Source organism: Cardiocondyla obscurior, linkage group LG02, assembly GCF_019399895.1.
Source record: "Cardiocondyla obscurior isolate alpha-2009 linkage group LG02, Cobs3.1, whole genome shotgun sequence".
In the NCBI taxonomy this organism is placed as follows: Eukaryota; Metazoa; Arthropoda; class Insecta; order Hymenoptera; family Formicidae; genus Cardiocondyla; species Cardiocondyla obscurior.
The window spans coordinates 4427075-4448517 of NC_091865.1; the positions used below are offsets into that span (position 1 = coordinate 4427075).

The 21443-nt window shown below is 31.7% G+C and overlaps 1 protein-coding gene and 1 pseudogene across 2 annotated transcripts; one reads left to right on the top strand and one right to left on the bottom strand.

Annotated features, from left to right (window-relative positions):
- Positions 1 to 3244: 3244 nt before the first annotated feature.
- On the bottom strand, positions 3245 to 11047 carry LOC139111869 (glucose dehydrogenase [FAD, quinone]). Of its 2 annotated transcripts, none has more exons than XM_070672453.1 (6): positions 10640 to 11047; positions 8076 to 8146; positions 7551 to 7747; positions 6209 to 6423; positions 4777 to 5962; positions 3245 to 3790 (listed from the first exon to the last, which is right to left on the bottom strand). In XM_070672453.1, the coding sequence occupies exons 2-6, from the start codon at positions 8142 to 8144 to the stop codon at positions 3517 to 3519; spliced, it is 1941 nt and encodes a 646-aa protein (XP_070528554.1). In that variant the 5' UTR covers positions 8145 to 8146; positions 10640 to 11047; the 3' UTR covers positions 3245 to 3516. The 2 variants fall into 2 exon arrangements, with proteins under 2 accessions (XP_070528554.1, XP_070528545.1); XM_070672444.1 differs by lacking the exon at positions 10640 to 11047 and adding an exon at positions 8356 to 10629.
- Positions 11048 to 13575: 2528 nt separating this feature from the next.
- LOC139113093 (uncharacterized) lies at positions 13576 to 14982 on the top strand (annotated as a pseudogene).
- The last annotated feature ends 6461 nt before the right edge of the window (positions 14983 to 21443 follow it).

Sequence of the window (21443 nt, forward strand, 5' to 3'; positions counted from 1 at the left end):
ATGGAAAAGCATGTAACTTTTACCTGAAACATTTTTTCGAAAAATGTCATCTTATGTCCTTAAAATGTTCTCAAAACTCATCTGGAAAATTTTTTTAAGGACACAAGATGACATTTTTCCCAAAAATATTTGAGACAAAAGTTACATACTTTTATATAGCAAATAAAAATCTGCAATAAAAAGTTGAGATTTTTATTTAAGATTATAAAGTTGATCAATTGATCTGCAAAATCGACTTAAAAGTCTAAGTCAAAGTCATCACTGAATGTTCTTCTTGAAAACATACAACTTTTGTATAAAACAGTTTTCTATAAAACGATGTCATACATAATATTTTACTAATAATTATAAAATGGGACACCCTGTATATAGGGTGTCCGAAATATTATTAACAATATTAAAACTGTGGGTAGGGAATCAGATTTGGAGACGAAAAGTCCTTTACGAATTTGTAAAATTCATAATCATTATTGAAAAAAAAATTAATTTGTATAGCGCATGAGCGACAAGGAAGATACGGGTGAGTGAGCGCGACAGATGACGGTGCCATTTTTAGCTATTCATCTGTCGCGCTCACTCACTCGCAACTTTCTTGTCGCTTATGCGCTAAACAAATTAATTTTTTTTTCAATAATGATTACGAATTTTACAAATTCGTAAAAGACATGTCGTCTTCAAATCTGATTCTCTACCCACAGTTTTAATATTGCTAATAATATTTCGGACATCCTGTATATGTTATATAACTTTCTAGAAAATTTTCCACTTTTAAATAATTAACACAATTTACAAAGTTTAGCTTTTTAAATAATTTTGTGACATTTTGTTTTGTTGAGATATCTTAAATGTTTTATTAGGTTTACTGTGGCCTGGTTTCACTAACGTGAGTAATTTAATCGGTAGATTAACTTTTAGAATTGCAACTAATATTTTGTAAAATTAATGTATTATTAACATCAGTTTTATGTTTGGCAATTGCAATCCTGAAAGTTAACCGACCGATTAGATTAAGTCTGGTTTGTAAAATCCTATATTGTTTAATTATCGTGATTAATATGTACATAATATGATAAATTATAAGATTATATAAAGACATAGTTTTGTTGTCATGAAAGTGCGCGGAAAGAGCCATAGTGCTAGAGAGAGACAACCGAGAAAAAACACAACAATATGATAAGATTATGTTAATCATATGTAACTTAAACCTTGATTTCAGTAATTTCTATATATATTCTTCATCTTTTGATAATAAAAGAATAATAATGAGAATATAATCATGTATACTTGATTGACAGAAATCTGACTCAACATTATCGCATTTACGTATGCATTATTTTATCACTATTACGTATGCATAAATTTATCACTATTTTATTAATGCAACATAAAACGTATTTTGCCGCTCATATTTTGTGATGACTGTATAATGACTATACAAATTTGCAGAAATATGTATAGATATATCAGTATTTAATTAATGCAATATCACGAGGCACGGTAGTGCCTCGCGCCAAGTATAGACGCAGCGTACTACCTGCCTATTATACGCGAGACCCATTTTAAGAAATTCATACATGTTTGGATCTCGACAATGGCTGAACCGATTGCTTTCTACATAGGTTCATTGTGTAGATTAGGGTCAATTTATATAATAAAAGTGTTTTTATTTTTTCGCTACGTTATTTACAAACGAAGATATCGCGATGTAAAGTTTGCTTGCAAGAGTAAAATCACATTTTATTTTAACGTCGTCGACGACGAAAATGTCCTTTTCGTTTTCGCGCCACTAGATGGCATGGAATGATTTATCGACTCTATTTCATTTATCGACTGTGTTTATTGATGAGTGATGATCGCGTAATAAATATCTATTAAATATTACAAATTTATGTGAAACCGTACAAGCATGAACCTAGGTTTGTCTTGATACTTTGAATAATTTTTTGAATAAAATCTTCTTTACAAAAATATTAATACGATCTAAATTTAAAATAAACTTTACAATTTTTATTAAAAAATGCGCTAATCAATTTTAATATTTTTATAATAGTTGCAAAGCAGTTTTTTCTGCTGAACAAAGCCAAAGAATTTTCTCGAGAAACTCGAGTAGTGATAAACAAAACTAAATATTGCAAACCTATATAAAAACGTATGAGGCGTCAAATGTAATACTACAACGGAGAGACGAAAAAAATTAATTTGGTGCGTCTCACGAGTTTGGGCGTCGGATGGGGCCCATTCTATTTTCTATAATATTACAAACACATGTCGAACCGTACAAGTGTGACACAAGTTTACCCCAAACTTGTTATAGCATCAATTTTATCAAACATTGTTCTAAAAAGTATCAATCGTACAGCAAAAATAGATAAAACAAAAAACGTGTATTTTATGTACAAACTTATATATAAAGAAACACGTTTAGAAAGCGATCGGTTAGACCGTTGTTGAGATCCAAACATCTCAATAGCTCAGAATAAATAATCTCGCGTAATGACACGCTCGATCACGCTGCTTGTGCACGTAACGCAGAACACTAACGTGTCTCTAGATTATACTATAACTACAAAATAAATAATATTCCCCCCAAAAACTTACTTTTTAAAAAAAAAAGGTTTAAAAAAAGCGCCAAGTATAAGTGCGCGAGAAAAGCTTTCTTAAAAAAGTTTTTAAGCAAAACCAAAACTCTCCCCAAAAAGATTTTAACTACAAAATGAATGATATCCCCCCAAAAAACTGACCTTTTTTAAAAAAAAGGTTCAAAAAAAGCGCCAAGTATAGGCGAGCGAGAAAAGCGTTCTCAAAAAAGTTTTTAAGCAAAACCAAGACTCCCCCAAAAAAAGACTCCCTTATTAAAATTATACTCCCCAAAAATAGACCATAAAATGTGTACTTTAATAACAAATAGTGGTGGTGTGGCCCATCCCACTCTATTTACAGAGATTCATAAATTACCCAAATCTTTGTGAATAGAGTAAGATAAGCCACACCTTTAATCTTGGTAGCTTCGAACGGTGCGTTCTTACTCGCACGAAGGGCGTCAAATCTTTAAATATTGTTTTCTCGGTTATTAACGCCCAATTTACAAATTCGTATAGGACTTTTCTATTTATTTTCGGAAGCCCTACTTACCATTAAAAGCTTTTTTACATCAATGCAGACACCTTGTATATATAGTGTTTTACGATTGTAGCTTCATCGTTTGTGCGATGATAGAGATTGATAAAATGAACAAACAATCCCATAATGTTTTACATTATTTCTAATAATAGTCGAGATATAATTTTTTTTATAAAATTGCATAATACAGTGAATGAGAGTACGTCGATAGAAGCGATTTGACGCACTAGAAGAAAAGCATGATCGATCAATTTTTTTCTTGCAACCGAATGATCACTCAATACTCGACTGAGTTAGCCATACTATTTTCTAGAAATAGGATACAATACTTATTTTACTTAATGATTTATTACTTACGTTTTTATTATTACAATTTGATATATCAAATTTTTTAATCTAAAGTTTTGATGGCCAGGCATTATTTATCATATCGGCTGCTTTCTCGGCCACCATCATGATCCCAGCAATAGGATTTGAATTTGGTACAATAGGAAAGATAGAAGCATCAGCGACGCGAATATTCGATATACCGTGTACTCGAAGTTCCGAATCTACTACTGCACTTGGATCGGTATTCGGTCCCAGTTTGCATGTTCCAGCTTGATGATTTTCTGGACCAGTTTCTGCCCTTATTTGACATATCCAGAAAGCATCCGTACCAAAATGATAACTAACAAAAGTAAATTAGAGATTAACTAATATACATGATGTACATAACTTTCTTGAAAATTTAAGGTAGTATTACATACAAATGATTTGACATTGAAAAATGGTTGAAACTTTAAACAGTGTTAAAAATAAATGTTTTAAAATACTTCAGTTAAATTTTCGTGATTTAAGGATACTCTTGAGTAAAGATATTGACAATAATGTTCCAACTAGTTTTACACAGTTTCTCATAAAAAGTTGTATTTAATCGCGTATTAAAAATTATTTAAATTTAAACTTTGATGACATATTTTTGTCTGATGAAAAAACTTCTTAGTGTCATATTTTCTTTTTGAAAAATATTTGAGGGTACTTATAAAAAATAAAAACGTAAAAAACACCGCAAAATTGTAGATTATGGCATACAATTTATACAAACATATTTACTAAAGCTTTAAATTTTTTATTAATGAATGAACAATCAATATCCATTATTTGATTTATTGAAATTGAAAAGATAGATCTTAAAAGATTGCCAAATTAAGTACTACGCGAATTAAATTATATTAAGATTGGGTATTGACTATCCATGTAAGTGTACTACTACCTTAAATATGATGTTCGAGTACTTTGCATGTTATAAACGCTATTGTTTTAGCGATGAACTCATGAAAGTGTAATAAAAAATATATAAAATTATTAAAGATATGTAACTATTAAAAAAATGTAACTTTAAATAAAAAAAAAACATTCTTTTTCTCTTTTCTTTTTCTTCATTTTCTTTCACTAAGATAAACAAAACTTTTTTTTTCATACTTAATTTTTGAACAGATTTTTATCTTGAATCATTATCTCGAGCTGTTGACATTGACTGTGATTATTTTTGTTGAAAAAATGTCAAAATTATTCTTAAATTATTCAGATATCAGAGATTTAAGATCAATATACTGTAAGCTGTAAGGAAAACTTATGCTATACGACTTATCACTTTCCACGTTAATTACTTACTCGCTACATAATGGATTTCTTGTTTGTTCCAAACGAAGATCCCACTTTTTCATGGCGCGCGTGTCAATGAGCTTGCTAACTTGTTTGATACCCTCGAGTAGAACAATCAGATCTTTCTCGTTTGTGAAGTAATTTGGATATATCAATGGTGGATCCAAAGGATTAGTTGAACGAAGTTTTAAGCTGCCACGACTTTCTGCATAAACAACCGTAGGTCTTGCCATAATATCTCTTCTATCCGGACAATTAAACTGGCTCTCACCATTGATGCACTCGTTAGGTAGACCAGTTTTTGAACAGGATGAACTGAAACCGTCGAAGAAGATCTGGATATCTGGTACGCCATTGACAGCATAGCTACTTTCGAGAAAAGCGGTGACTTGCGTAATACCGGTGCTGGACAACGGACCCGTCTTGCTCTTCAGATATTCATTTACGGCCTCCATGGTTATGGTCTTATATGGAACATCCTTGATACTCATGGGTACGCCCACAGACACATGGTTGTGCAAATTTTTACCAACTGGCAGATCTTTATACACTTTAATGCCGAGTTTGATAAGGTCTTCTTCCGGTCCTAGTCCAGAATTCAGAAGAATATGCGGTGAACCGATAGCACCAGCTGCCAAAATTATCTCTTTATCGCATTTTACTGTCGTTTTGCGACCATTTTTATCCACCAGTTCCACGCCGTAAGCTTTATTTTCCCATGGGCTAATCAAGATTTTGGTAACTTGTGCGTTTGTTAGCACTCGTAGGTTTTTACGATCATAAACAGGTCTCAAATACGCTTTTGAAGACGTAAGACGCATACCATTGTGAACTGTCATTGGCGCAACCATGAATCCAGTTTGATTGTATTCTTTTAATTTAGAAGTTCTATAACCCAGCTCATCAGCAGCTGTCAACAGTTCGTCCGCGAAATTGGGCTTATGCGGATAATACTGAATGTGCATCGGACCTCTTTCTTTCAGGCTTCTAGGCTTGTCCGACAAAATCGTTGGGTCAATTGGGTTCTCTACTCGTTCAAAGTAATGACTGATTTCGTCGTAGGACCAACCCGAGTTACCTTCACGTGCCCATCGATTGTAGATTTCTGGATGACCCCGTATGTACATCATACCGTGTAAACCGCCAGTTCCAGCGATCATTTTACCTCTTGGCCAAGTACAAACACCACCTGTTGCTAAAAAAAATACAAGTGCGCACATTCTTTTAAAATGTAATTCAAATTGACTTGTCAGTATATCAATACAATTACAAATTGACGCTTACTACAAGTTTGGAACGCGGTTTTATGTGCGGCACGTCAAATTTAATAATAATAATAAATATAACTGATTATTATTTCTAAATGTATTTACATTTCAACTAAAATTTTTCTTCATTGATAAACTTTTCATAAAAAAAGCAAATTAATAATATTTTATACCTAAACAAGCAGTAGGGTGCGGTGATGTCGGTTCCGTCATAAAGTTCCAATCAAGGGACGTATTTAAAGCGTTAAACGCAAATCCTGGTACAGCTGTCATACTAGGTTCCTCCGGGCCAGCTTCGATGAGCAACACTCTTCGCCATGAACTCTCGCTTAATCTTCTTGCTATTATTGATCCGGCCACACCTGCGCCGACAATGACAAAGTCGAACCTAATGATATTAATGATAATATAAATAATTTTTTATAAAAAAAATGTATATATATATATATATATATATATATATATTTATTGTATATATATTAATATATGTATATTTTTTTATATTTATATATATACATTAATATTATATTCCTAAAAACTTATTTGTTTTTAATTTGGAAACTTTTATGACTTCAAGAAGAACATAAAGCAATACCATTGATTTGACATTGATTGAACTTGCTAAGATCACATAACGGTCATTTTTTATTTCAATGGAATTTACTATTTCTCATTAGATATTCCTACAATTTATCTCGGGAGTTTTTCAAAACAATATAGTACTTTTCAAGTTATAAAATTTTAAAGTTACATTATCATTGATATTCAAGCTTTATATTAAAAAATATACTTAATTAAAAGATATTTTATTATAGTATTTTGAAAAATTCTTGAAATAAACTATACAAATATTCAATAAAAAATAAAAACAAACTTTATAGAAACCCTCACCGTGTGCAAGAATAAAAAGAATAGAAACTTAAAAATTTTTAATAGAATATTTTTATTGTTTTATTGCATATTTGTACAGTTTATTTCGAGAGTTATACAAAATACCTATTAAAATAAAATATTCTTTTAATAAGTTTTTTTTTTTAATATAAGATTTGAATGTCGACATTAATGTAACTTTTTGAACCTCAAAACTCAAAAAGTACTTAAAAAAAAATATTTTATTACACTGTTTTGGAAAGTTTTGGAAAGAGATAAGCTATGAGAATATCTCGTGAAAAATAGAAGGTTTTGTTTAAAAAAATAAAGTATGTCTTTATATATCTTTGGCAAGTTTACTCAAAATCAAACCATCAGCATTATCTTATGTCCCACTTTGAACTAATTAATATTTATCTGAAAAAATTTTCTCTAAAACTAAAAACAAAAAAAATATTAAGATAAAAAATTTTCAAATTGATAACCTGCATACATATATATACATAGATACATATATAAATTACAAATTTTCTATATTATACGTGAAGTTGAAAGCATTCGGGATGAGCACACAATCTAATTAGTAATATCTATTTTACACTATGTAAATCTGGGTTTTGTTTGTTAACTTTGCATATCTTATACCATTCATTTTCGTTTGGTGCCTCATCTCTGCCCAATCTCCGACATGGATCGGCAATGTCGCACTTGGAAAGTATCGCATGTTGAACTAACGTCATAAAGCTATTAACATCACCACAGACAGGGTTCATGTAATGTGTATCCTCGAAGTGGCAAGAGCAGCATTCGGTAGTTACATAGTCGCTAGCTGCTTGAGTTTGCTAGAAAATAATAATTGCTTAAAAGTGAGCACAAAATAAATAAAAATTTAAAAAATATAAAATATAATTTATAAAAAATTAAAATTTAATATATATTAAAAAATGTATATTAACTCAAAATTATTATAAGAATAAAATAATATTTATAATAATAAAGATTACAAAAGTCATTTATTAAAAAAAAAAGACAAAATATTTCCTTAAAGAAAAATCAACTGGTTTATGTTAATAAGATATATATAATTTTTCTTTTTTCCTCTAAAAATTATATCATTAAATATATAAGATGTACATTTTTAATATTGAAATAAAGTTTTATTATACTCACTTGATGTGTTTTGACTTGAATAATGCTAGTATAACACGCCAAAACTAACCAAACAAAGTACCACTGCATACCTTCAATTAAAAAATTAATATTATTTCTGCGAGATTAAGAAGGAAATAAAAAAGTAAATGTTAAAAATAAAGGTGACTTTGTTTAAATTGCTAAAAAGTGAATAATAATGAATGATAACGTCTGCTTATTATAATAGCAACTTAGCAACTTAGCTTCAAATTTTAATATTTTAAATTAAAAAAATATTAATATGTAAGCGCGGACCTACGTGCAATTCGTGTGTACATCTCGTAATAATTTATGTCAATCAAACACATTGTATGTCTTTTGTATCTCTTTAAGAAACAAGTCGGACACTGGAGTTAACGTTTGATCATTATCGTAAAACATCGTAGTTAACGTACAGGCTGCATGTTGTGCTCATTAATAAAAGGATATATAATCGCTTGAAAGTGATTGCGACGGAGTTTCGACATATGTTGGCTAAACACTCGAACGAGAGGAACAAAGTATCGATTATATGATTTATGAAAATACCATTAAAAACAATGGCATACATCGACAATGTAATAAGCATATTTTGCAATAAACTTAATTGTCCCGCGCTGGCAACTTACCTATCGTTACACCTATGACTTGTTTTAAATTTTACCTTATGTGACACATAGTATTACGAAAAATCAGTAATTTGATATAGTTACCTATTATCTATTTTTATTATTAATTCTATTTTTTTACACACAGTATGTTAAACAAAAATGTAAATATAACGTTTTGTATTAAGTTTAACTCTTTTATATTTATTAAAGATTATTTAGTAAGCCGCTCTTTTTTCTTTTTTTACGTTAATTATTTTGTTCAGTTTGTGATACATTTTTGCACAGCAATCAGAGTACACAACACGCCTGATAGTATGACATGATTATTCACGGATTATATACAAATATGTATTGCATTTTTTAATAATTTTAAGTATACTCCGTTGACATTGGCTGCGTTAAACAGAAAAAGTTACTTTGCAACTGTTGAAAAAATTGTGAATCTGATTGACGTATGCTCTTAATTTTGGTCTAGAAGCATACAACAATCATATTTACGATTTTTTACAACAATTGCAAAACTGCTTTTTTCGCAGAACACGACCATCATACACAAAACAAAGAAAAATATTTTCTGAAAAACGACAATTCCAACATCATCATCCGTAGAAAAATTTTGAACAGATTAAAAAATAAAACTCTCAATTTTTTTCTTTTAATTAAATCGTATTTTCTTCACGGCCAAAATTGAATATTATTTGTATAATTACAACGATCGGATTACGTTTGACATTCACGTCGCAGACAATTGTTTTTAATAAATTAAAACAGCTTGCGTAATGATCACAAATAAAAGCAGGCCTTCTTAAAAAAATTATAAAGCCTTCGCACGTGTCTCGATTTGTATGATAACGTGAAATGTGTAAGTGCAGGCTAACTTGTCTTATCACCAAAACCACAGATCACTTTGAACAGCTTGGTTCAACTTAATGCGTCTTGAATTTGTAATACAATTGGTCTCTTGACACGTACGTTGACACAGCCAAAGGGATAGCACAACTACGACCATACTACATGCACTAATCGAGAAATCCATCGCGTGTGGTCGAAAACACTCGTTGAAAAAGACACACGTGGTGTGACGTCATCATCCGTCATCGTCCTCATCTTATCTCCAAGCAGAAATCACCGCCCGGATAAATGCATCAAAATTTTTACTTCTTTCAAAAATTTCGAGTAAATTGATTAATTCATAACCTGTTAAACGCGTACTCAATATTATTTTAGTCCTCATTTAGACGGCGGAAAAAATTTCCATCGAGAAAGTTGTTAACTTATTTGTAATTCTTAGATACCGACATTGTGTTAGATGTGTTAAGAACGCCAGGAATAAATTGGACATTTTGTTCTACTAAAATGTTAATTTTCTTTTATGAGAAAAACAAAGAAAAAAAGAAGCAATTTGTAAATTAAGCAGTACAACAGATAGTTAAAAACTCCTGAAGAAAAATTTTTAATAATTGTTATCCTTGTACTAAGAGAACATATGCAAGTTTAAATCAGTTATACACATAATTGAGTTTGTCATATTTATCATCAGAAAAATCATAAAATTATGGTTTTGGTCTAAAAGTAACTATATTCTTTTTTCAGTGCATGTAATACAATCGGGTTTACAAGTAATACGTTGGGTTGAAAAAATACGAAATTGCTTTCTCAATGAAGATTTATGAAGGAGTCATAATGCCATTTGTTAAACAGTTTCTCATTTCAAACATTGTACCAGCGATTTTTAGTGTTAGAACACAGTAAACAATATTATAATTTGGCAATTTAACCCAATGAACTAAAGACTGAAAATTAATTTGACCATAAAACATATTAAATCAGATTTACGAATTATTTATAGCTTATAGTGAGCAAATGTAATAAAATACGAGTCTTGTCCGGAGTCGTCAGTATATCTTACGCTTGTTTTTTATTTAAATGAAACAGATTTGTTTTATCTTTTACCTCGAACGTGATCGATACCTCCAGTCAGTATCGCGAAGTTCCACTAGCTCTGGTTTATTGTTACCGTTGTGTGGAAATGTGGTGATAAAGAATTTCTGCTGGTTTACAGAAACAGAACTAATTCCGCGACAATTTATATTTCGGACATAATATATACATATGCGGAACACCGAGATACTCTCGCACGGTGCATGGAAAAGACTCGTCTCGGCAGCGCGTATTACACACTTGAATACATGGATTACGTACCATCATATTTATATTATAATTGGAGAGTAAATATGTACGTAGTGGAATTAATTCGTATTCATATTTTAATGGTTGTGGCTGATGTGCAATGATACGTTGACGCAAATCATCGTAATAACGCAAAGTTACCGAAGGATGACAGTGTCAACAATACATTTTTAAAAAGACATATTCGACAATTGGAATAAATTTAAATAACTTAAACGTTTTTTTTTAATAATTTTTCGAAAAATATTGGTATTTTAAATAATATAATTATCGCAAAAAACGCGAAAACGTGTATTCTGTTAAGATGAACGATGTGACATCGAAATTGTTCGAACGTGTTTTAATATTCTTACATCTGTTCTGTCTCATTTTGTTTTGTGACAAAATATGATAATCTGTTATCAAATTGTAAATCTGGATTACTTTATTGTATTTTATTTTATTGTTTTTGCTGATCAATATTGAAAAATTATTACATTAAAAGAGAGTTTTTCGTTATCTCTAAAATTACGTAATTACATCGAATACGTCACTTATCGTAAATTATCATGTTACTTTTTGTCATTATCTTCAATTAAATTGCTACAAAATTATGCTGACATAAGGTGTCAATATGAGTTTAAAAATAAGAAATTAATGTTACAAATATCGTTATCTAATGCATCACAACGGTATTTTTTCACTCACTATAAGTGAAAATTGTTTATAAAGAACAAATAAATTCAAATAAATAAAAAAAAATTTAAAGAAAACATTCTTCCTGCGTACTTTTCAGTACTTTTCAAATTATGATCGATCTTCTTTTATCATATCAACACTCTATTTTACTATCATAATTGTAGGCGCATTAGTACTTTCCGAAAAATAGGCGACATGATAAACACATCAATTACCCACAATCCAGCATCGCCGTGAACCTTCAATTTAGGATCAACGACGGTGTGGCGATCGTAGCTGAACCCATTTTGTAGAAGCCAACATAGTGATACCCCGTCAACGTGCGTAGCAAGCACGTGCCCAACGACCGTCAAACTACGAACATCACATTTGGGTTGGCTATTTGTTTAATTTTTGCATAACAGGAGTTTGGCTCATTCTCTCTATAAATCTCAGGTTCTCCACCTGTAAAACTGGCGTAATCCTGTAAGTTTTATCGCGAAGATAAGTCATAACGACTCTATTTGTTACAGCGGTAAACAAATTTGCTGCTATAGCAAATTTTTTGTTACTAACAAATTAAATGGTTATTATTTTTAAATAAATCACAAATTTTTATGTGTAAAATTAACACCGTCACTTTATTCTTTGCTATTGCATTGTGATAAAATTACCGATTGCTATATTATTTTACCTACTAGTAGTAACTACATTATGTTACCGAAAATTGATAAATTGAACGAACTTGTGAAGTTTGATTCTAATTATGCTGTCTCGTCTGGATGGACAATTGTAGTAGCGTTGAACTGCTCTAACTTTAACAGACCAGTTTTAGCGTCTAAGCAAAAGATGGCAATGCATCCACAATCGAAGGTCGCGTCCCAAAGACTTCATTATTTTAAAGCCAACAAATCTGAAAATTGGAAGCTGGAGAGTGGAAAATTCCATCCGGACGAGACAACATGATTAGAATCAAACTTCACAAGTTCATTCAATTTATCAATTATATTTCAGGCCTCGTTCTCAGAATTACACATGTAGTATCTCTTCGAGGTGCTAGGAGTCACAACGTTCCATTCAAAAACCCGTCCAACCGTGGTCTGCGCCATCTTAATTTTATTATTTTTCGTTATGCTCGAGGAGTCATATCGTATCTACAAATTAGCAAAATTTTAGGATAAATTATAGGATTAGTCTACACAAAACAGACAAAATAATGGCTAAAAGAAAATCAATAGAAAAGCTAGAGAGGACTATAAAAAAATTTCAAAAACTATTAGAAACTAAGAAACCTTTAAAGGTTAGAAACGAAACGGCGGTAGAAATATTGTCACAGACATCTCAAGGTAAAAATAATTATTAACTATCAGTGAGTTTACACTAGAGGTAAGACATGCTGAAAATTATTGACTTGCTTGTGCAAGCGTATTGTTTAATTTAATTGCCAGTGAGTTCGAGGTAAAACAGACTGGACATTTTTTTGCGTAAGTGCTATATGAAAGCACTAACTGATTTAACAGTTTTTTCCCTATTATCAATGATTAATATCTAGTGAATTTACTCGAGAAGTAAGACAGACTGAAAAAAGAAATTATTTTTTTGGTATACAGAGTGTATCACTCCATGTGTCGAATCCGTTAGAAATAGAACTCGGGTAGATAAATAAGAAAGTCCCACACCATTTTGTAAAATTCTCAACCGTTATTAAGAAAAAAATTAAAATGTATAAATTTTATAGGCGTAAGAGCGACAAGAAAGCTACACGTGAGTGAGCGCGACAGGCGAATGGCTAGAAATGGCGCCGTCGCTTGTCACGCTCATTCACACATAGCTTCCTTGTCGCTCTTACGCCTATACAATTTATACATTTTAATTTTTTTCTCAATAACGGTTGAGAATTTTGCAAAATGATACAGGACTTTTCTACTTGTCTCAATTAGTTTTATTTATCCTCTCAGTATCCTTCGTTATGTCTGGGACACTCTGTATATATATATATATATATATATATATATATATATATATATATATATATATATATATAATTTATTAAACTTTAAATTTAAACTTTTAATTGTTTGTCTAAAAAGACTCTGAGGTAAAAGAACTGACAGAAGAAGTTGAAATTCTTCTATTGGAAGAGAATGCTTTAACCGAAGAGATTTTGAAATTTTTGGGTAATAATCTAAAAGATTTGAAAGCAATTAAACCAAACTTGCTTAAGGACATATCAGATCAACTGGAAGCTTGGATAACAGATGGGTTACCGAAAAAAGATAGAGAAAATCTCGAAAAGAAGTATTCTTGTCCTGAATTTTTAAGAGCACCAAAATTGAATTCCAAGGTTAAAACAGTGATGCATGAACCAGCTATCAAGAGAGATAAACATTTTTAGACTGTCAAAATATGATTACTTCAGCTATTACAAGTGCAGCTTCTGCCTTATCTCAAATATTAACAATTAATGACGACGGTTTAAATAAGTTTTCTATTATTGAAAAACTTTTTGACATATTAAAGTCTTTAGCAGAACTGTTTAATAAACAATCAAATTGTAGAAGAGCTTTTATTTGATCAGGCTTAAAACCAAAATTAAAAGCGACGTTGGAGAAAACAAAATCAGAAGATTTTCTTTTTAGTAAAGATTTAAGCGATAAGATTAAACAAATAAGTGCCATGGATAGATTATCTAAGACTCTTAAGGATTAACCATCCAGAAAACAGACTAACACTTTTTCAAAAAATTGGAAATCTTATCCAAGTAAGACCTGGAACAACGCTCAACTGAATTATCGACAACAGAATCAGTCCAGACGTTTATTCTTCAAGAAGAGAAAGTCTCAATATCAGAGCCGCCCTCAGAACACGAATGCCAAAATAATATCTGCAAACGAATACAAAACAACTTAATAAGTGGTAAGGCAAGCCCTTTAAGTAAATTTTTTGAAATCTGGAAGAAATTAACAAAAAATAAATTTATCATAAACTGTGTTAGAGATTATAAGATTCCTTTTTCAAGTCCGGTCTATAAAGACTTTAAGTTTAAAGAGCCGTTAAGATTTAGTACAAAGTTAAGATTATTGTCTCAAGCAATAGAGAGCTTATTAGTCAAAGGTGCTATAACACAGTGCAAACAAAAACCGGATCAATTTCTTTCTCCTTATTTTCTGGTTCAAAAGCCAAATGGAGATTATCGTTTTATTTTAAATTTAAAAGAACTAAATAAGTTTATTCAAACAGAAAATTTTAAATTACAGGATTTAAGAACAGCTTTAAGATTGATTATGCTAAATTATTTTATGGCACCAACAGACTTACAAGAGGCTTATTTTCTTGTCTCTATACATAAATCTAGTAGAAAGTATTTATGTTTTCAGTTTCAGAATATTATTTATGAGTTCAAGGTACTTTCATTTGGCTTATGTACTAGTCCTTACGTTTTTTCAAAACTTATGAAACCAGTCATGGCACATTTATGAGATTTATGTTTATTATCAGTAGATTATTTAGACGACATTTTATTAATAGGTAAAACTTATGAAGATTGTTTCATTAATATTAATAAAACTAAATCCCTGTTAGAATCTTTAAGATTTGTATTAAATGAAGAAAAATGTAATTTAGTTCTAGCAAGACAATGTAAATTTCTAGGTTTTGAAATTAATTCTCAGAAATATGTAATATCTCTTCCACAAAAAAAGAAACTGAAGATAATTGAATTAATAAAAATAATAAGAAATAAATCTCAGTCAAAAATAAAAGAAATTGCTCAATTTTACTATTAATTAACAGGAAATTCAGTGGCAACATGTCCTGGTGTACAATATGGCTGTGTTCATATTAAAGCTATTGAAAGAGAGAAAGAGATAGCTTTAATTCTTAACGACTCAGATTATGAAAAGGAAATGTCTATTTCAATTAAAACTAAATCTGATTTGGATTGATGGGAAAGAAATCTTTCAAAAGCCTTTTCTGTGTTCAGAAGAGTTTCAGTAGATAAAGTAATTTTTACTGATGCGTCAACATCAGGTAGAGGTACCGTATTAGGTAAAGGGTAAATTCATGGTTTTTGGATGGATCAAGATAAAAGAGAACATAAAATTTTTGGAATTTAAAACACTTTGGTTAGCATTGAAGTCTTTTAAAACAGAGATTAGAAATTGTTATGTTTTGCTAAAAATAAATAATACAACGGCTATATTATATGTAAATAAGATGGGAGGTATAAAGTATCAAAAATTTAATAATTTGACAGCAAAAATTTGGCATTAGGTAGAAAGGAACAATGTATGGTAACAAGCTGAATATATATTTTCGAAACAAAATTTAATTGCAGACAAGTTATCGCGTTTAAGGAATTTAGACAGAATAGGAATTAGCAGACTATGCTTTCAATAAGTGTACACACTTATATAGTTTCCCTCAGATAGATTTACTTACAACAAGTAATAATACAAAGTGTAAAAAATTCTGCTCTTGGATAGTACAATAAGCTGCTTTGGCCATAGATGCTTTTTCAATTTCTTGGTCTAGTTTTTTCTTTTATGCTTTTCCTTTATTTTCCATGATTTTGCGAACACTAAATGAAATTGCTCATGACCAAGCAAGAGGTATTCTTATAGTGCCAAGATGGAAGGCTCAGACTTGGTATCCATTATTTAAAAAATTGTTAGAAAAAGAACCTGTTGTTTTTAAACCATCTAGAAAACTATTGTTATCACCTTGCAGGTCCAGGTTACACCCAATGTCGCAGAGCCTTACATTAATATCAGGCATTGTATCAGGGAAACTTATTTAAGGAAAAATATCACAGAAGGCGCTATAGATATATTATGTGTCTCATGATCAGAAAATACACTCAAGCAATATAACTTAGTGTTAAAAAACTGGTGGAACTACGATATAGAACCGAATCAAGATCCATATAACGCAAAGATTAAGGAATTATTAGAATTTTTAACATATTTGTATGATAAAGGTGCTTCTTACAGCTCTTTAAATACGCATCGTAATGCAATTGCTCTTGTCTCAATGGAAAGAATTAGCGAAGATCCGACAGTTTGTCGTTTTTTTAAAAGGCGTGTCAAAATTAAGACCTACTAATGCGCGTTATATAGTTACGTGGAACACTAATTTAGTTTTAGATAAAATTAAGACTTAGTTTTCATTAAGTAGACTTAATTTATAAATGCTAATGGAAAAGACTATTATTATTTTATCCTTAAGCACAGCCAGTAGAACTGAAACGTTAGCAGCTATAGAAATATATAATATTAAAAAGATAAAAGACGAATTAGAAATAAGAATTGTAGAGTGTACAAAGAGTTGTAGCATAGACAAAGCTAAATCACTTTTGATTTTACCACTTTTTAAAAATAAATCCGAAATTTGTATCGCAAGTACTTTATTACAATATTTAAAAGTAACCGCTGATATAAGAGGTGATAATAATCATTTGTTTGTTTCATTAAATAAGCCTCATAAGAAAGTAATAGTTCAAACTATTGGTAGGAGGATAACAAATGTTCTGCATAAATGTAGAATTAACATAAATATTTTTTTATCGCATTCGACAAGACACGCGTCGTCTTCTGCGGCTTTTGGAAATAATTTAGATTTAGAATCAATTAGAAAAACGGCAGGTTGATCGAAAGATTCAAATGTTTTCGCCAAATTTTATAATCGACCAATTTCAAATAATTTTGAAAACCAAGAGATTAAAAAACTGCGTTTTGCATTAATAAAAGATGCAAAAAGGTCGATGTTAAAAGGACCTAAAAGAGAATTGACTTTATTAAAATAGGATTAATCCAATGACCACTTGGTATCTTCTAAAAAGATCCGAGATTCAGCATCCGCTTAAACATTTTTTATCGAAGGTATATAAGTAATAAGGATATAATAAAGTAGATAAAAATATTTCGTTCTGAGCACCATGACCAAATTGTGTCGGAAACATTAGATAAATGTGGAAACTTAACCGAACCCATTCGATTAATATAAAAAATAGCAGTAGAATTATCAATTCTTAAGAGAATATCACAATCTGATAATTAGAACGCTGACCATTTTAGACCATAAAATTCTGCAAGAAGTTCTAAATAATTAATATGATTTTGTTTTTCTTCTAAAGACCAGAAACCATGAATACGATTTCCGACACAAACCGCACTCCAGCCTGTTAAAGATACATCAGTAAAGATTTCGAGTATAATGAAACCGGATCTAATGATGCAATGTTGAGATTTATCTTCAAAAATACTCTTCCACCACAGGAGATCCTCTTTGATAGAGAGTGGAAGAACTATCTGAACCTCAAAATCACCATCAGCCTGAGAAAGAGCCAAAAATTTTTCCCTTTCTTCAATCTTAGTATGCAACATACTATATTTCACCGCTGGGCAAACTGAAATTATTGAGCCTATATAACTTGCCAAAAAACGAATTTTACACACTTTTTTAGATAACACTAAAAGTGTCATTTGTAAAAGCAGACTCTTTTTGTCCGGGGAAATTGAAACAGAATATGAATATGAATTGAATAAGAAACCCAAAAATTTGCAATTTCTCGCAGGAAAACTGATTTGTCTCTATTAATTATGAAATCTAAATTTGTTAACAGCTCTAACGTAAAAGAAATGTTCTTCATACATTTGCTAAAGGACGGTGCCATGATAAGGAAATCATCCAGGTACACCACTAAACAATAATCTCTTTCCTTGAGGGAAGAGAAAACAGGTTTAAGCATCTTAGTAAAAATGTGAGGTGCAGTTGCTAACTCAAAAGGTAAAACCTAGAATTGAAAAAGTTGATTTTGAAAACAAAAACGAAGGTACTTCCTGTTATTCTGATGAATAGAAATAAGAAGATAAGCGTCCTTCAGATCAATAGAGGCTAAGAAATCTGTTATATGCGCCATAAATTAGCATTATATACGCAATAAATTATGATAGACAGAAAGCTGAGCTAGGATGAGACAGAGAATGCATCAGATGCTCCTTATCATTAAAGATATTTGTTACCCTTTTTTGTCTGAGCAATAATAAAGATCAGCAGTAGCAAACCAGAAGCCTCTTGAGCACGTCATTCAATTATCTCCTCTCCTCCACGCAGATACAATAAAATCCATTGAAGAAAACAAACGTAAGACTGTTTTCCAATTTTTAAGTTTGAAATGAGAAACAAACAATTTTTTTCACTTAACCTTTTCAAATTTAGAATAAAACGCCATCTTTCAGAAGATTTTCTGAGAATAAAAAAGGGGGATAAAAATTGTCCTTCGCAATCGTTGACCCTCTCGATGGCGTTATTATTAATAAGTCTGTTAATCTCCTTTACGCAGATTTGTTCCTCAGATTTAGAGAGATGAGAAGAAGGTTCTATTTCTTGAATCGGAGAAAAACATAAAAAAAGTAGTCTATATCCGGAAATAGTTTTTAAAATCATCGGATCTAAAGAAATTTTTTTCCATCTTGGAAGAAAATTAGCTAATCTGCCTCCAATTTTTATCTGATCGCTATTTAACGTCTTCTCGATCGCGATCTGGGACGGTGCGTTGTTTTGCAATTGTAGCTCGACGATGCCCCTGATTTCCTTGGAATCCCCGTCTTTTGGATTTTTGGAGGGACTTGCACGTTTCCCGACCCTGAGGAGGAAACTTGTTTTGTCAGAGGTTGTCCGATCTTTAGGAGTTGTAATGGAATTCTAACAATCTCTTTAACCGACTTCTTCATGGAGTTAGTCTTCTTCATTTCTTCTTCAAAACTAGCGCCAAAGAAGAACTCGTCAGCAACTAATAATTCCACCGTAGGTTTAGCTGTTAAATTAGAACCAGCGTGATCTGCGCTCGTCTGGATGACGACAAGCGAAAAAATAGGTCCGCCAAGATTTTGTCACTATCATTAACTCTTACCACAGCGTTACAAATCTCCGCACACAGAGTAGATTGAATCTCGGGTTTCAGAAAATCTGATAAAGCTTTTCCTAACTCGTATAAAGCTATACCAACTTGATCTTGGTTCGCAGCAAAATAGACATCTGAAAGAAGCGCCATCGGTATAGGAGTCTGCCCTGAACCGCGCAAATAGACGCAGTGACGGAAGGACGAGACTACCAAGTATAAAAACGGAACAGCGATAGAGTTTCGCGGAAATCGGAGTAATTTTTGGAGAATAGTAACACGGGGAAAAGATCGAAACTAGAACTGCCGGACTATTGTTGCCAAACTCGAAAATACGTGGAAGACCGATCCTTCGGAGCGGAGCGCTTAAGTTTGTAACGAATTAAGTAATAAACTGTGTGTTTGAGCATTAATTATCATTCATCTATTGTTTTGCCGTTTCTACTGTTTTCAAAACAATATAACGACCGAATTTGAAAAAGGCGAGACAGTCAGCCGACAAAAACTGTATCGTATATTGAAAAAAGAACTTTCACATCTTTCTTAACTACCGAGTTATTTATAAGGCCCGCTTTACATTGAGGATTGAGTTTTGGGGCTCTCAAAAAAGCGCTCGAGTCTGGAAGCACATACTTCTTTAACAAAGATTGCTTTTGATCTTTCAGGAGTCCTTCTCGAGAAAGAATCTTCCAATTTTGAATTAAGTAGTCATTCCAAGGTATAGTCTTAACCACCATTAATATTTTTGCCGAATAATTCTTTAGTAAGACTTCTGGACTCTTCTTCCACTACAACGGAATCCGTTGTAGGAGAAATCTCTTCTACGTCGACAGCACTTCCCGACGTTGAAAAATTTTTTAAGAGTCAGCAAAGGAGGAAAGAGAAATTGTGTCGTTATGCCGCTTGCATTTTGTAAATGCAGATCTAGCATTTTCGTACACACCTGACATCTGAGATGCCGGTATCTCTGTATTTTCATACGGATCCGAAACCGAACATTCAGCGGTCGTCATTTGATGTCTGTCCTTCAACAGATTATCAAGATTATCCTCATGTCGAAGCAATAAGGGAGTCGGCGACGAAATTGAGACATGACGTGTCGCTCTCATCTCGTCCGTCGTGCGCGCGACGAAATCTATTACCCGCAAAATCTTCTCCTCCAGAGTCGTAATGAGTTCGTCCGAGAACGAATGTCGCCTCTTCCGTAATTTATGAGAAGACTTACCTATAAGAAAAATTTTTCTGAAAATAGGGTAAGGAAAAAGAAAGACGCTTAGCCTGTTGTCGCAATAGAAAAACAATGAAGTCTCGAGGACGCAACTTTTGATTGTGGATGCATTGCCATCTTTTGCTTTGACGTTAAAACTGGCCTGTTGAAGTTAAAGCAGCGGAACGCTACTACAATTGTCCATCCGGACGAGACGTTGCATAATTAATTAATTATATTATTAATTTTTTTATTGTTGAAAATAACTATTGTTCTCGCATCAATGATCTTATAATAGCGTACTAGAATTCAAAAGTCCTGAAAATCTTTGAAATAATTTGGAACAATGATGAAAGCTTCATTTAAAATAATTAATTTGAGCTTGATTAAACATCTGCTGCATAGACTCCCAAGAAGCGGCAAATTTCTAAAGCTTAAACGTTATCCTTATTATCACGTATAATAATATCAACAATGACAAAATGTGCAACGTAAATATATAGGGTATTTGGTTTGTTTTGTAACTTCCGAAATTTGTGGGTAAGCAATAATAATTCATGATAAAAATTCATGTACAATTTTGCAAAATTTATAATCTTTGTGGAGACTTCATACTTACAATAAGTCCAAAGCGCGGGCTTAGCTGAACGAGCCAGCAACGCTGAGGCTTCGTAACTCCAAACTGCACCGCGTTGATCGCCTCGATGTCGCCGATAATTGGCAGTGACGACCCTACTATGTAAAGTACCCCCGGCAGTGCCTTTTTACGGCATAAAAAGACGATGCCGGAGCTCATCGAGACC